At 42.2% G+C, this 17,508-nt stretch overlaps 1 protein-coding gene across 1 annotated transcript in view; it reads right to left on the bottom strand.

Annotated features, from left to right (window-relative positions):
* LAMC1 (laminin subunit gamma 1) overlaps positions 1-17,508 on the bottom strand; it is a 121,018-nt gene that overhangs the window by 18,087 nt on the left and 85,423 nt on the right. The window contains exons 5-18 of the mRNA XM_081492530.1: positions 16,555-16,743; positions 15,622-15,739; positions 15,147-15,245; positions 14,924-15,060; positions 14,416-14,538; positions 14,135-14,324; positions 13,712-13,824; positions 11,253-11,474; positions 10,943-11,131; positions 4,162-4,407; positions 3,545-3,698; positions 2,798-2,940; positions 1,616-1,794; positions 375-531 (exon numbers count right to left, since the gene is read on the bottom strand). Of these exons, the coding sequence (XP_081348656.1) occupies positions 375-531; positions 1,616-1,794; positions 2,798-2,940; positions 3,545-3,698; positions 4,162-4,407; positions 10,943-11,131; positions 11,253-11,474; positions 13,712-13,824; positions 14,135-14,324; positions 14,416-14,538; positions 14,924-15,060; positions 15,147-15,245; positions 15,622-15,739; positions 16,555-16,743 (2,259 nt within the window). The remainder of the gene's footprint in view (positions 1-374; positions 532-1,615; positions 1,795-2,797; positions 2,941-3,544; positions 3,699-4,161; positions 4,408-10,942; positions 11,132-11,252; positions 11,475-13,711; positions 13,825-14,134; positions 14,325-14,415; positions 14,539-14,923; positions 15,061-15,146; positions 15,246-15,621; positions 15,740-16,554; positions 16,744-17,508) is intronic.

The following is a 17,508-nucleotide window of genomic DNA, read 5'->3' on the forward strand; positions in this document are numbered from 1 at the left end:
CCAAGTGTATTAATGTTAACACACACTTACTGTGAATATCTGGCAAGTACCTGAATCTGAATGATGGAGAAAACCCAACACAAAAGTAACCTCAGACCAACGGTGAGCACCTTGGTAGAATGATTTATAAAATGCTTGGGTTTTAACATCTAACCATTTCTGATGTAATGGGAGAATTACTTCTGCTTAGTGTATCTTAAAACATTGACAGGTTCTTTTCTACATGTTTAAAAAATAAAGTCATTCATATTCTAAACATAGTTTAAAAACTGAGGAAGGATTTTATAAAACCATACTATTTAACCTTGAAATAAGAGCCACATCTAAAGATGGTCCACCTCACAGAAATTACCCACTTGTTTAACTTTGTGTACCTTTGACATCCTGGGCTTCACGAAGGAGGTCAGTAACTTCTCTCTCTGCTTCCTTTAGTCTATCCTCAAAGGCTTGATCTGTCACCATCTCATCCCCAGTTCCAAGGTTTGCAATGAGATTCTCTAATTCCCGGAGTTTTGCTCGATGATCAGCAACCTAAACATAATGAAAAAGGAAAAGGGAAAGGCAGGATATATAAACATTCCTGAAGAAGTTGATTGCACTTCCTGCAGAAATAATAATCAAAGCGATGCTGTGTAAGTGTGGAGGTCTACATACTCCATGTATGTAAACTTTTAAGTAGATAACATAAGTAGTTTTTCCTCATTTCTCTGGTTTCAAAAGAAAAACTGTCAGGCTGATTCCGCTGACTTTAAACTCTGCATCCTGACGATTCTCCAGTTCTGATCGTGCTCTCGTGTTTGAGATTACTTTCCTGATATCATCACTTGGCTCTCTGATAGGTATTCTCAACTTAACATCCAAAACTATACCCTTGATTTTTTTCTCTTAAATATGTATTCTCTGAATCATCTCCATCTCAATAAGTAGTGTCTCCAACTACCTTAAGCAAAACAACCCAAGATCCAGCCTTGATTCTTCTCTTTCCCTATCCTGACCCTCTCTCATATCCTGCCTTGCTGAAGACACATATTTATCTAATTCAGTCTAGGCTTTCCCTTTTGCCCTATTCCTAACCATCCAACTGCACACAGCAGTGTTCTTGAAGTGTAAACTGAATTTCCCAGCTCTTTAGTGCACTCCCATTGGATTTTGAATAAAATCTAAATTTCTTACTCTGGTCAACATGGTGCAACATAAGCAGTCTCTAATGACCTCTCCAGTCTTATCACAAACCATCCCCTCTTCATTCAGCAGGATCCAGATACCCTCAAGCTTTGAGGCCTCTGTACCCCACGTTCCTTCTTCCTGGAACAGCCTACCCATCACTTCTCCTTTGGCTTGCTCTTTCTTATCCTTAAGATCTCACCTTACATGAGTTTCCACAGAGGCCTTATAGAAAGCAGTTCTCCCCAGTTATTCTCTGCATTCTTTCTTGTACTTATCTCAGTTAGTATTTATTTAATTTTTATTATGTGTCTCCTAGTCGGCACTTGAGCCCTTGAGAACAGGGGCTGGGTCTACCTGGTTCACCACTTTTTCTCTAGAGCTGAGAGCATAGGAAGTGCCCATTCAATGTCTGCTGAATGAATGAATGCATGCACTGTTGACAGCTGACCTTATCCTTCACCAGCCGGTAACAAGCTGGACATTCCTGGCAGCCAGGCCAAGACCGATTGTAGAAATAGTTCTCTTCACACTGGTCACAGCGATTCCCCACAAAGCCTTCTCTGCATTCACAGCGACCATCGTCCTTGCACTGGAGGGAAAGAGACCCCTCAGGATGACAGTCACAGGCTGCAGAATAAAGGGAAAATGGTACATAATAAGGAAAAAACAGAAGAGTGCATTTTCTTTAAGCTCAGACTGATATCAATAAGCCAACTGTACTATCATTATAAGTAGATGCTTTGTGAAAAACAGGCTGATTTAGGAGAACTTAAATGGTTATGGCTGCTCAGTAGAGAAGACAGACATTTTTAAAACAACAGTAAATTTTAAAGTAAAGTGAGCATCTTTTGGAGGGGGCACATTTCCTATGACTGAATAATTATACAAATTAATCTATTAAGTAGAAATCAGTCCATTACAGAAAGTGCCCTTTTCATGCACTTCCAAGAATTCATCTCTACCTTCATCTCTCCAACCGTTTAATTTTTTCTTTCTCTAAGGAACCAGAACACCCAAATGCTAGTACTGATTTTCCATTATTTTGTAGTTTGTTTATGCATGTTCTCTGAACGGAGTCAACGACCTATGCTGCATTCCACAGGAGAAACGAAGGAATTCAGAAAGCAAAAACCCAAACTGTTCTGCGGCCTAATTCCAGGCAAGTGTTTATGCCAAAGAGCAGCAGATGTGGACATGTAAGCACACCAAAAGGGCCCCAAGGGTGGGAAGCAACTGCAGTCAGTAAGTCAACAAACACGTCTGAGCAGAATCCCTCACAGCTTCATTATCTGCACGAAGAATGTGATCAATTAAAAAGTTTCATTAAGCACAGGAGGTGGCTCGGTAATCAAAGGGTAATCACTTGGAAATATGAGAGACCAGAAAAAGGAAGAATCAGAAACACTATAAAAGAAGACATAAATCGGGTGGTTGCTAAGAAACTAGAGAGGCTTTCGGTCGTCCGAGTTTTAGAAATGGATCACGTTTCTGGAATAAAGCATCTCTGAGGACTTGGGTATAGCCCTGACTGTGAGCCGTGAGCTTACACGGAAGCTGGTAAAATGGTTTGGATTCACAGTCCTAACGGGAATGAGAGGGGACTGAAGACTTCTATGCCACCCACGCTTACGTTTGCAGCCTTCGGGTCCAAACCCAAAGTGGTTGACCTCGCAGCGCTCACAGTGCTGACCAGTAATGCCAGGCTGGCACTCACACTGGCCACTGTGGATGTCACACTGTCCGTTGGTGGAACCCAAAGCGTGGCAGTCACACCTAACAAATGAACACATGACAATTCTCAGGTAAGAAAAACAGACTTTAAGCAAACCTTTTTTTTTCCTTTCGGCACAGGACTGACAGTTTTGTGTCAGAAAACAGAATGTTTTAATGATGACAGATGTTAAGGGTTATTACATCCCTGAGGTTACAGCAATTTTCATGAGCTCTACTCAGATCTTCTTTCTCTAACCTAACCCACACAAATGATGCTGTTCCACTACCAACCCCACTTCCCATGGCTCTCCCATCTGGCACTGCCTGGGCGCTGGGCAGGAGCTTTGACAACGGGAATTCCCAGCCTCTGTAACCTAGAAAGTCTGATGCTAAACGTCTCAGAAAGGACGTTATAATTTCCATTTTTTAAAAAAATGTTGCTCAGGTGACGCTGACACAGCTGGTGGCACCGCCTTCCACTCTCTGCTCTCATTACTTCCTTACAGCTCTCCAGCATCCTCTAAAGGGCGCCTTGCCTATTTCAGGCACTCAAATAATTCCTCAACAAAGCCAAACCAACTGTGGAAATATAACTTTACCAAAATTCATCTGTGGCAATAAAAAAAGCCAAGGTTACCCGCACCACAGGCACCCGCCATCTTACCTCTCACAGCCCTGCCCGCTCTGCAGGTTGTAGAATCCGGGGTCACAAGCGCCGCAGTCCCGGCCGGTCACGTGGGGCAGACACTCGCACTGCCCGGTCACGGGGTTACAGCTGCTCTGCTGCGTCACCGTCCCGTAGGGGCTGCAGTCACACGCTGCGGCAGGAAGACACAGACAGACACAGCAAAAGATGCACATCACCCGAGAGGAACGCTCATGTGTAAACCACACGAATAGCCCCGCAACTTGCGCTGTCCGATACGGCAGCCACCGGCCACCGAACGGAGATGTGCTGTCACCGTGAAACATACTTGACTTTGAAGAAGCAATGTGGAAAAAAAAGAACATACCTCTCAAGCACTTTTTATTGCTTACTTGCTGAGATGATAATCCGTTAGATATGTCAAATAAAATACAGTGTTAAAATTAACTTTACCTGCTTCTCTTTATTGTACTGTACCTACTAGAATAATTTAAATTACGTAAGTGGTTCGCACTATACCTCTATGGAACAGCGCTGTGTTAGACCAGACAACTGTAAATATTTAAAGAGACCATGCAGTGATGCTCAGGATGAGTAAGTGTAACTGCGAGAGGATTTGGCCGATGGCTGGTTACCTTTGCATTTGTCTGCTGGATTGGGAGCCAGGGGATTTCCAAAAAATCCATCTTTGCACCGGTCACAGTAGAAGCCGGCCGTGTTATAGATGCACTTCAGGCATTCTCCCGTCAGGCGGTTGCAATTCCCAACCGCGTTGGGATCGATGTTGTCATTGCATTGGCACAGGCGGCAAAGCCTCACGGGGCCGTTACTACCCAGAGGGTCTCCAAAGTAGCTGTCATCACAGAGCTCACATCTTTTACCTGCATGTGAGACAATCTGATGTTACGAGAGAAAGGCCTTAGATGTTTCTAGTGCCACTGGTTACAGACGGTCTGGAGGAACCACCAGACACAGTGCTACATGGTGCCAGGGACACAGCACCAGCCTAGGAGAGCAGAAGACCTGGGCTGCAGCTCTGGCATGGTGCCCAGCCACTGGGGTGACCTTGAACACATCTCCATTTCTTCAGAAAGACAGCACTCAGTTTGCCTCCAGCTGTTTTGAGGATTAACTGAAATCATGCCCTAAGAGTGCTTTGTAAATGAGGCTTTACTAACCTTTCCAGCTCCAAGGGTTGGCACATTCACCTGTGTTTGTTTGGTCAATAATACTGAAAAAACTGAAAGGTGACATTTTTTTAAACATGTTTTTTAAAAAAATACTTACTTATTTATTTGGCTGTTCTGGGTCTTAGTTGAAGCACACTGGATCTTTTGTTGTGGTGCCTGGACTCTCTGGTTGCAACACATGGGCTTAGTTGCCCTGTGGTGTGTGGGACTTAGTTCCCCGACCAGGGATTGAACTCATGTCTCTTGCATCAGAAGGCAGATTCTTTACCACTGGACCACTGGGAAGTCCCTGAAAATGACTCTTCATATCATTCATTCCTTACACAACAGAGTTGAAAAAGTGATAGTCCCTCAGTCATGTCTGACTTTTTGCGACCCCATGGCTCACCAGGCTCCTCTGTCTATGGAATTCTCCAGGCAAGAATACTGGAGTGGGTTGCCATTACCTTCTCCAGAGGGTCTTCCTGACCCAACGATCGAATCTGGGTCTCCTGCATCGTAGGCAGATTCTTTACCATTTGAGCCACCAGGGAAGCCCCATACAGCAGGTTTGGCAGGGTCATTTTCTTAAAACATAAAAGGCCCCCCAACTAAAATAAATAAATTTATTTAAAAAAATAAAATAAATAAAATAAAATATTGATGGCAAATCAAGTTCTCTAGAGTCAGGAGCCAGAGAGGAGAAACTTTCTTAAGAAAATAAATGTTCATGGACTCTAAAAAAAAAAACAACATAAAAGGCATCTACTAATCTTTGTTTGAGCAGTGGCAGCTGGCACAGGAGAGACCTCAGAGATCATCATTTGCTACTCATTTTTATTATGGAGAAAGGAACAGACAGGCTAAGAAATTTGCCCACAACCAAGCAACTAATAGTAAGAGAGACAGAGCTAGCATTCAAGGCTCTTTCCACTACATTAAACTCCCTGCTGCTCATCCTTCCTTTCCCACTTGCCCACCGTTATCAGCTCAAGCTGTGTTCTTGGTATCTTTGTAGCTAACTGGGCCTAAATTAGCCTAAACTTTTTTTTGAAGAAACAGAAGTTTGTTCCTTTACTCATCCTATTAATACTGCCCGAGCATCTATCACGTACAGACTGTTCTAGGGTTGTCCAGGGTGACGTGGAGAACAGGGTGGATGAGGTCTCTACTCTCACAAGGCTTGTGCTGCCCCTGAGGGAGATGAGTTCACAGACAAATAAACAGGACCATATCAGACAGCAACAGGCATAAACAAGTTAAAACAGAAAATATGATGACAGAGACAGCTCAAGGGCTACTTTATATTGGGTGGTTCCTCTGTAAGAGGAGACATTTGGGATGACAAAGGAGAGACACAAGAAATAAACCACGATAATATCCAAGGGAAGAATGTTCCAGAAAAGCAACATGAGCTTGTGGAAGCAATAAGAGTAGCCATGTAGGGCACAGAAAGGAAACTGGGTTTAAATTAAAGTGCAGTCAGATGCTACTGGGCGGGGGGAGGGTTCTAAGTGATGAGATCTGATTTACATTTTTGAAGTATTATTCTGGCTGCTGTATGGGGAATGGGTTGTAGGAGAGCAGAGTGAAGCCTGGAGGCAAATTAGGAAGCTATCTCAGGTGAGAGATGACCATGGTGTAGAACAGGGTGAATACCAGTGAAAGTGGTAAAGAGTGGTCAGATTTGAGAGAATAACACCTTCTGGCTGACTCCTGGGAAATGAAAGAAAGAAGAATAAAGGATAAGCCTAGGATTTTAGCTTGAGCAAATAGGAAGATGGAGATAAAGACCAGGGAAGGAACAGAGTCAGAATTGAAGACAATTAAAGACCTAACTTGGATTTGCTTAAATTTGAGATTCCTTTGGCTGTCTGATTCAAAATCACAACAGAAAAGATTTGGCACCTTCAAACTAGCAACACTTGAGCAGAGTTAATAAAGACAGGATCTACAGAAGGCAGGGGAGAGTGCTGAGACATCTCAAGTAGAGTGTAGCACTTGGGACAGTAACACAGGGGGCCCATAACCTTGACCTCAGGGGGTGAGCAGTTACCAGAACCTCACAGTTTCTAACTTGATCAGAAAGAGCTGTTTGGAGGTCACCTGCCAAGAGCCGAGAGACCCTTCAGAGACGGGGCCTTGGAATACATACTCTGCCCTTAACCTCTTTTCCTCTCTGATCTCCTATGTGCTTCCCATCAAGTGGAGGTGGCCATGGGATGCAGCACATACAGATCTCATCAGGGTGGAGCAGCGGAGAGAATGGATACGGACGGCCAGATGGAAGGCTCCCTACCCACCATCCAGGTAGAGACAGCAAGTAGGTAGCTGGCCCTCAAGAGAGCAAGGTCAGGGCTGAAGACATGGATTGTCCAGCTGTAGGCAAGGAGGGGCTTTTGAAGCCTAAAGGTGAGAGGTGCTCACCTAAGGAGAGAATACAGATCAAGTTGACATGAAAACCCCAGGCTGAGAAACAGAAGTGATCAAAGGAGACCCAAAAGAAGAGAATAAAGGGAGAAGAAAACCAAGGAGAGGGAAGAGTCACAAAAGGCAAGAGGAGAAACTGTTTGGAGCAAAGGGAGTAGCCAGCAGTATCCAGTGTTGCTGAAACACCAGGTCAGATAAGGACAGAAAACTGACCACTGCATCTGGCAAATAGAGACCACTGATGAGGTAACAGAAGATCTAGCTGGGGATGGGGCAGGACGTGAAGAAACAGGATCTTAAAAGGGGATGGGAAGTTAGGGGCCCTTTTGCCTCTCAGGTAAATACAACAGTTTCCAGACACGAGATCCTTCTCCAGCGTAGGATTAAGACAGTACTTCAGTTCTGCTTTTTCATCAGGTAATTTAGGTAGTTTAGATATGATCCATATTTTAAACGTCTTAGGGACTTCCCTGGTGGTCCAGTGGTTAAGAATCTGTCTCCTAATGCAGGGGACACAGGTTTGACCCCTGGTTAGGGAACTAAGATCCTACATGCTGTGGGACAACTAAGTCCATGCGCTGTAACTACCAAGCCTACGCACTGCAACCAGGGAGAAACCCATGCGCTGCAACAAAAGATGTCCTGTGCCACAACTAAGAGCTGACACAGCCAAAAATAAATGTTAAATTGTCTGAAAACCTGTCTTGAATAAAACTCAATTGAAAAATCTGCTAGAAAAGTCAAAACAGAGCTACATGGTAGCCCATAAAAGCTCTCGATGCAAAATATCCTCCAAAGCTATAGCTAGCCTGCCCCTTTGTTTCAGTCTAGGATGTAGGTTCAAATCCAGGCTGTACTACTTACATGATTTGGGCAATTTATAGACTTCTCTTATTATCCTTCCTGTACCAGGAGAGTTGTCTTTTTTCTCTTTTAGCATTCTTGAGTACATTTCTTTATCTGAACTAACCACACTGTATGAAAATGATCTCTGTTCTTCCCTCCACTTTTAGACCCTGGAGAGTAGGGATCATCCTTTATTCATCTTCATAATCCCAAAGCCATGCACTCCAACAATTTTGTTGAAAAAACATTACTATTAAAAGATCGCTTTAAGTATTAAATGCAGAAGCGAATCATGCACAAAGATCTGTGACTATCATCAGTTATTCATATTCTTCAACAGTCTTCTAAATGAGGAACATCTTACTTTGCATCTGCAACCTCTATTCATTTATTTAATAAATACTCGCATTCAATCAACAAACACATGTGCCAAACACTACTTCGGGTGTTACGGATACAAAGGTGAATAAAACAGAGAAAAGTCCCTGTTTCAAGGACCTTAACTCTGGGGATGGAAGGGGTAGATAAGCAATAAACAAATGAATACACATAAAAATATCGAGCAGCTAAAAAGTGCTATAAAAAGCAAAGCAGGATGCAGGAAAATAAAGAGTGATAATATTGTTTTTTTTTTTTACAGGTTCTGTGCTGGTTTCACACAGACTTCTATATCCTAATTAACACCCTCAAGAATTGTTATAGATCATTTCCTTTAATCCAGGTGATACCTCACAAAACAAATGCAGTTGACCCTTGAACAATGCAAGGAGTAGGGGCTTGACCGACCGCTCCCCTGCACAGTCAGAAATCCACAAATAAATTCTGAAATTCCAGCCCCCACCTTCTGCGGTTCCTCTGTATTCACAATTCCACACCCATGGATCCAGCCAACCATGGACTGTAGTACTGCAGTGTTTACTATTGAAAAAAATCTGCATGTAAGTGGACCCACGCAGTTCAAACCTGTGATGTTCAAGAGTCAACTGTATATTTCACAAATGTTGTGTGAGAAGCATTTAATTAGTGACTAATATAACATTTTCTAAAATCTCCTGTATGATAGTCCATCTTTCTATAAGCATCCCAAATAATTTTACTTCACCACCTGTACTGTTTAGTATAGACATGAGAACGACTCCACAATGCTTAACTGTTCAGTTCACTGACCAGTGAAATAACAATGAGTAGAGGGATCTCTTATCAAAATGCTCTGTTAAATGCTTCTGAGCGTAGACACTGAATGTGAGATACTTACTATACTCTGTGACAGCAGAGTAAAGGTCTTAAGAACCTGGGACAGTAGCACAGAGAGGGTGCACTGAGGAAAACCATTCTGGGGAAGCGATGTTTCAACTCAACCCACAGAACAGTTAGGAGCTGGCTAAGAAGAGTGAGATCTGGGTACGAGAGTCGGGTAAGCGTTCTAAAGAAAGAATAGTTCACGGCAGGGCAGAGTTGGGTGCATCTGAGGGAAAACAAGACCAGGAGGGCTTGGAGAAGAGGGTACCAGTGCAGAGGCAGGTGGTGGGGAATGAGGCTGGAGAAGTCTATTTGTAAGAGACTCTGCTGGGCCACTGTTTTGTTTTTTTATTAAACAAAAAAAAGAAAAAAGAAAAGAGTTAAAAATATGAAATTCTATACTAACTTCTACTCCTCATTTCCTCAACTGCCTTAAGCAAATGACTGGCTCTCCCTGTGTGGCACTGCCTGGAGCTCAGTGTGGGGTCAGGGAGAGGAGTGGAGGAAGGTGGAGTGTTTTAATGTTTCCCAATAATTAAAGAGTGTTTTTGATGAGACAAGAGAGATGCAGATTATGAGCTCAGTGTTTCGGTTGTTCTGTTTATGTTCATGCTCTGTAGCAAAATTTTTTGAACAAAGAGCTTGTAGTGGAGTCAAAGGCTGGAAGCCTGGCCAGAACCTCTCTTATTACACAGAGGCTAAAGTCAGTGGAAGAAGGGGAACTGTCACCTGTGAGCCCCAGTCTCCTCTGTCAACCAGCACTGGCGGCTCCTTGAGCAGTTAGCAAAGATCTACTTCAGTGTTCTTATCAAAAGAAAGGAACTCAAGAGAATGGGAACAGAAGTATATCCAAAGCAATAAAAATATTTTATTCCCAACTAAATGTGATGGGCTCTGATACATTTGAAAGAACTATTTAGAGAAAAAATTTTAAGAATTTTAAAAATGCCGCTTTACATCAAGAATCCCTGGGCGGCCTCACAAACTGAAAATCAAGTTTTGAATCACGTCTTATAAGAGAGAGTATGTTGTAGTAAATCATCATCATTGGCACCTGAATGCCTAGGTTGAAATTCCAGCTCCTTCAATGACCAGCGATCCATCTTTGGACAGGTAACTTAATTGTGGCTCAGTGTTCTTAGCTGTAACCTGAGGATGGACTTCCCTGGTGGTCCAGTGGTTAAAAATCTGCCTTGCAATGCCAAGGACGTGGATTTGATCCCTTCTCAGGGAAACTAGGACTTGATGCAACCAATAAATATTGGTGACTGAGCGGTAAAGAATCTGCCTGCCAACGCAGGGGACTCGAGTTGGAGCCTTGGGTCAGGAAGATCCCCTGGAAGGCGGAAATGGCAACCCACTCCAGTATTCTTGCCTAGAGAATCCCATGGACAGAGGAGCCTGGTGGGCTACAGTCCATGGGGTCACAAAAGAGTCAGACACAACTTGGCGACTAAACAACAAACAACCTGAGGATAATACAAGAAGCTATCTCAGGGGGTTGTGAGGATTAATGAGGCAGTATATGTTAAAGCACTTAGAAAAGCACCTGGCCATAAATATTATGTCAGCTGTTGTTAATATCAGATATGTATTTTATGAATCCATAATAAACCTGTTTCTGACAAAATTTTTGCTACTGGGACAACTAGTCACAGAACCAAACCAGAAAATCCTAAAAACCTCCAAAGCCCATCTTTCCCAGGTGCTCCTGTGGGTAGAGCCAACTCACCGGTAGTTCCGGTAGGACAGTTGGTGCACACCACCTCCTGTGTCTTCGGGACAACAGCACAGCTGGAGCCCCCGGGACACGGACAGGGCTGGCAATCGAAGGAGGTGCCGGCAGTCGAATCTCCATAGTAGCCCTCCCTGCACTTCTCACAGTGGGGCCCGGCCGTGTTGTCTCTGCAGTTACAAACACCTATTTGGAGAACAGGTGTGAGAAGACTGGCAAGAGTCTAAGCAAACAAGACAGTGAGCATTTCTAACCCGTCTGCTGAAGAGAATTTAGGTCTAGTAGTCCCCCAGGGTCATCATCTCACCTGTCTCAGGGTCACAGGTCTCGCTGTGCCCATTGCAGGTGCAGAGCACACATGGACTGTATGGGCCAAGGCTCGGGGTTTCTCTTCGGTAACCCGAAAGGCACATCTCACAAAACTGCCCTCTGTATCCCACGGGACAGGTACAGGACTCCACCCAAGTTGCAGGGACCCCGGGCCCAGGACGAGCGCTTGCCAGGGTGACATCATCCAAATAGCCAGCACCTGTGTGTGGTGGGAGAAAGAGGATCACTGGACTGGCTTCCACTTTCCAAAACTTCATGAAAAGTCATCAGTGCTAAAGGATAATCAGACTCAAAATTTCGGAGACAGCCAACCATTGGCTTAATTTATCTACTGGAGAAGATAACTAGAAAACAGCACTTACAGCAATTATGTGGTACCTGGTGCTAGGTATCTGGAATGCGGGTATATCAAACTTTTATTTTTTAAACACACACACACACACACACACACAGAAATTTCAATTTTACAGTTCTCCCAATCAGATCCCCTGGAGAAGGAAACGATAACCCACTCCAGTATTCTCGCCTGGGAAATCCCATGGACAGAGGAGCCTGGCGGGCTACCGTCCATGGAGTCGCCAAGAGTTGGACATGACTAAAGTGACTTAGCACACGCACCCAATCACCAATGTGTAAAACAAAAAGCACTGGGCAATGATCTGGGGCAAGAAAAAACAGAAGGAAAACATGGGAATAGGAAGAGTTTAAGGCTACAGCTATGAAGCCATGTTTTTGTTCTTTTGCCACAAAAGCAGGTGCTGATCATAGAGTTTAAGGGTTAGAAAGCAGAGAAAGCACCTGTCAATAAGGACCACTCAACTGTATTTTTTGCCGTGTATAAAATAGCAACAATAATTAAACAAGTTCTAATAATCAGGGCTACTTTGACAAACATAATTATTTCAAAGCCATTATGCCATTATGCCATATATCATAACGCCTTCCTGTTTTCAAAAGAAAATAAAAATGGAGAAAGCCTTATATTGGCTTAGCTCAAAAATCCATCCAGCCTAACAGTGCATGTGACAGGCTCAAAAGGAACATCCTATGGAAGGGGCAAGTTTTTATTATACCATCACATTCCCTTTAATTTCCATTCTACTCCTATCTCTTATAGTCTTATCTTTTAAGTATATCTCCCCATGCTATGAAATATCACTTGTTTATATAGAAACTGACAACCTGAGGCTAAAGGACATCTCTTTTATTTTTGCATTGAACTTAGTTTAACTTTTAATATGTTTATGGGTTTTTTCAACATTAGATCATGAAAGACATCTCCACTGTTAAAGTGCTTCCAACTCCAAACATTCTTAAGTCTTCCCATCCTAAAAGTATTCTTCCTTCAATCTGTCCCTAGTCTCAAATTATAATCTATCTCTTTTCCTCCCCTTAAAGCTGCACTTCTTAAAAGAATAATATTTTACTTTTTCATCTTCAAATGTACTTGTGATTTAATTTACCTAATTAAATTACTGCAATCTAACTTGTTTCAACACTTCTCTTAAAATAAAAAGTCACCAATGATTCTTCAGTTGCCAAATAACAAAATCCAATTGTACTATCTTTCTCAATCTGTTAACTGTTCCTCTTCCTTAAAATTCTTTTTTTCTCTTGAGTCTCTCAGGTCATGGTCCTTAAATAACCATGTTTCCAGGATTGCATCTTCTTTTCTCTTCCTACATTTTTTGTCATCTTTCCAAGTTTAAAAATGATTGCCCATACGTTGACAACTCTTTGATTCTAAATCTCCAGTCTCAACTTCTTTCTAAGTCCCATTCATATTTCTAACTACTTATAAGACATTTTTGTTTGGATATTCATGCAGGCACCTCAAAAATCAACACATCCAAGCTGCTGATGCCACTGCCAATGTCACACCAACATTCTGATTCTTCTCCCCCAGATAGTCCGACCTTTCTACAGAAATAGGTCCTCATTTTAAAGAGTTATAGGAAAACAATTTAAAGGCACACTTAAAAACAGCTTTGTTTATCTAAAATTATAACAAATGTTTATTCAGTAAATTTTAACTTTTCATCGTTTAGCTAAAAGGGCTTGATAATTGATTTAGTTAAAAGGGCTTGATAATTATATAGGAAGAAGTAAAAAGAAATGGAGGTTGAGTAATGTAAGCCAGTAGAATATTTGGGATTCTCAGAAAAATCTAATTTTATATATAATGTAACCTCAATAGGCTTACCCATTATAAGACAATACCATTTACTAATTTTTGGCTAATTTTCTCCAGGTCCTTAAGAGAGGTTTTGAAATGCATTATTTTTATACACAATTCAGGTATGATGAGGAAGTTTATTATACTACTTCTTTAGGATCAGGTTTACAATATTAGGACTTTAGAGATAAGCTTTTGATTATGGATCCTTTTTCCTAATCATCATCTTAAATAATTATCTTGATTATATCATAACTTACTTCTCTCACTGTATGTCCCACGAATCTTGATAGAGGTCAAATTATTCAGGAGTTTCTGAAATTCGAAAGGGGTAAGAGTAGGCCTCCAAGGGTAATCAGTCGCTTCATGGAGCCTAGAGAAAAAGGAAGGGGCACATTAACCTCTGTAAGGACAATTCTAGGTGCTGAGAAAGTATTTCTTACTCATCCATGCCACCCATGATGCACTGCTCTGCCGGTCTAACCACGTTAGAGATGAGTCTGCTGGTTTGACCACACCGCTGGAAAAGGTACAGGTAAACAAAGGGAAAGTTCCCTTTTACAAAGTCACATCGAGAACCCCAAAGTTTTTCTTTAATACACACCTTGAGGCCTGAGGCACTTAGATAAAGAAACCACTTTTATAATTCTGATCAAGTCATTTTATAAACCAAACTATCTTACCTGAAGACGTATTTCACAGTGGTCTCACTTGGATAGGAATTGCCCTGAGCGATCAAGGGCACAGACACTCTCAGGCCAGCTCCCTCAAGCACCAGGTCTTCTGCCGAGAGGCGAGTGTCTCGTCTGTCCACGCGGAAGGAGAAGGAGAAATTCTGACCATAACTCAATACCTGCTTGCCCAAGAACTTCGCTGGAAGGCAGACAAAATGTTAAGCAAAAACATGAGGTCAGGAATAAACACAAGCACATACCACACCACATGGCTTCCTAGCCTTACTTACCAGGGGCGATGAAGTACCCAGGAAAGTAGCTGTCTGAAATGACCGCAATATCCTGCCTCTCAGAAGACCACTCAAACGATGCTTCAGAGCCATCCCTTTGTTCTGCACGCCACCCATCCTCATCTACATGCAGAGGATGAAAACACAAGTGCTGTTACCTTGCAAACATCCTGAATTCAGGTCCTCTATATTCCACAAAACATACATAAAGTCATCAATGAAAGTTTCTTAATAAATGGAGGCTGTAACAAATAAATGGAGTTGTAACAGTACCTATATATGCTATACCTCTGAAGCTGTATTTTTATTTTATATAACATTTATACCCACTGGTAAATTCTAAAACCATCTGTATATGTTTTCATTAAATTAAAAGCCAAACAAAAATCACATACATTAAAAGAAAAGTGTTGATATTCTCAAAAAATCTTCAAAGAGTTACTGACTTTTTTAATACTGTAAGCCTAGGCTCAAAATTCTAGGAGAGAGAAGGAAAGGTCTACTTTACCAGTCTCAAAGGTAGAGGTTATAGAATAAACGCTGTAGCCAACGGCATTTGTACACACAGAAGAATGCCCAAAACAGAAGCAGGGGGTGCACCCTTTAGGGTTAGATGATTCCAGATTAAAAAATCCAGGTTTGCATCTGAAAGAGATTAAGATACAATCAGGTATTTTTTGTATCTGAAATATGAGAGAAGACACAATGCAGCTAGAGAAAGAATGAGCTACCTCTCACAATTGAAGCCTTCGACATTGTCTTTGCAAACACATCTTCCTGTTTCAACATTACATTCATCTATGCTGCCAGAAGGATTGCAAGAGCATGGCCTGTTGGATGGAAAACGGAGTGAAATAATGAAATAGGAGGATAAAGAAATTTCGCTCCAAGTCAGTTTTTTGTTTTACATGTTAACAGATTTTTTTTAAAAAAAAAAAAGAAAGAAATACATAAAAAAGCAAAATGAATCCTAAAGTCATCTTTGTATTTGGATTTTATTTCAGTCAAGGACATCCATCACATTTAGACATTAAAAACTGCTTCATCTCTGTACAAAACAATCCTGGATCATCATTATAGCTGGAAGCCTTAAATCTTGGTGATAATTATTATGGGGGAAAATGTTTATATGGCTTTAGATAAGCTACAAGATCTATTACTAAGAATCAGCTACAACTGGATTCCGCCCCGTTAAAAAAATCTTACCTGCACCCAGCCTCTGTGAGAGAATGGTATCCAGGCTGGCAACGGTCACACTTGTCCCCCATCACTCCTGGCTTACAGCTACATCTGCCATAGCTATCACACTGTGTACTGAGGGAACCTGAAATAGAAAGCACTTAATGTCAGCCACCAGACAGGAAAGTAAAACTAATGTCTCAAAGAAAGAAAACTGGTAACTAAAAACAATGCTTGAAATTCAGTATGTAGATTGGTTTTCAGTATCTAGATGGTAACCAAGAGAATAAAGTTCAAATTTTAAAACAGAACTCCCTCAAAACCATACCCCTTTAAAGTATGACATTTAAACTTTCCAGACATACACCCTAAGATGAATCTACTCATAATTATTGAAAAATACTAACAAATAACTCTGTACCCAAGATAAGCTGCATGCAAAATCAGTCAATGTGGACAAGCACAGGCTCCTTAGGGCCTGTATCTAGAATTTAAGTATATACAGGCAGGAACAGCAAATAAAGTTCAAATTCCTGGAAAAGTAGAAGACTAAGAGCTCTCAGCTCCTCTGAACACACAGCAATATGCTGCAGGAGTTTAGCCCTCCAAGGAGGTCAGACTAAACAAAATCATTAACAAGGAAGAACTCACGGAGCAGCTAACCAAACTTTTACAGTCAAAGTTCAAATGGTCTCAATGATCTTACTGCTAATTATTTATAAAACCAGTACTCAGGCCAACCCCAGTTTTATACACACCAGAAAATCATCTGAAGGCTCCACCTGGTTAAAGACAGTGGAGGCCGATGCCAAATCATTTACACGTTATAACAATATTCACTCTTTTATACTTAACCTGGGCGAATCCTAAGGAAACAAAGCTTTATTTCCTGGGGGTACAGGAAATGCTTATTTTGTCTCCCAACCCATCAGGCTGAAGCAGACACTGGCTGTCACTTACCAACAGGACTACAGTGGCAGGGAGAGCAGGCTTCCCTGTTTCCGAGGCGGAAGAAATTCTCCCGGCACCTCTCACACTTGGGGCCGTCTGTGTTGTCCTGGCAGTTGGTACAGTGGCCACCATGGCCCGTGGAACGGTATAGTTCAGGATCAAAGTAGCATTCCTGCGATCGGCCATTGCAGTCACAGGCTGTTGGCCAAGATGTTGAGTCAGATCCACATTCCTTTACAAACAGCATTTTAGAAGACTCAAACCAAACTGTAACTCCCCACATCTCCATGACAGATGGTGGAGGTGGTGGTGGTTTAGATGCTAAGTCATGTTCAACTCTTGCAACCCCATGGTCCAACTCGTGCAACCCCCTCTGTCCATGGCGTTTCCCCAGCAAGAATACTGGAGTGGGTTTCCATTTCCTCCTCCAGGGGATCTTCCCAAGCTAGGGATCGAACCCGTGTCTCCTGCATTGCAGGTGGATCCTTCACCTCTGAGCCATGATAGGTGGTAGTAGAAAAAGAATGACTACCAGATACATTTCTCATTCAAAAAAAATGAAAAAAGTATGTCTATCAATAAAGGGTTTATAGTCAGGTTATCAGCTTACAAGGAAATGTTCATCCTTATCAAAAATGGTATCATCATAGGTTAGTTGGTAAAGAATCTGCCTGCAATGCAGGAGAACCCGGTTCAATTCCTGGGTTGGGAAGATCCCCTGAAGGAGGGATAGGCTACCCACTCCAGGATTCTTGGGCTTCCCTTGTAGCTCAGCTGGTAAAGAATCCACCTGCAATGTGGGAGATCTGGGTTCGATCCCTGGCTTGGGAAGATCCCCTGGAGAAGTGAAAGGCTACCCACTTCAGTATTCTGGCCTGTATTGTCCAGGGGGTCGCAAAGAGTCAGACACAACAGAGTAACTTTTACTTTAAAATATAACTAATTCCTGTACTTGGGAAAATC

Source organism: Giraffa tippelskirchi, chromosome 5 (genome assembly GCF_054371585.1).
Source record: "Giraffa tippelskirchi isolate mGirTip1 chromosome 5, T2T-mGirTip1v1.2.pri, whole genome shotgun sequence".
In the NCBI taxonomy this organism is placed as follows: domain Eukaryota; kingdom Metazoa; phylum Chordata; class Mammalia; order Artiodactyla; family Giraffidae; genus Giraffa; species Giraffa tippelskirchi.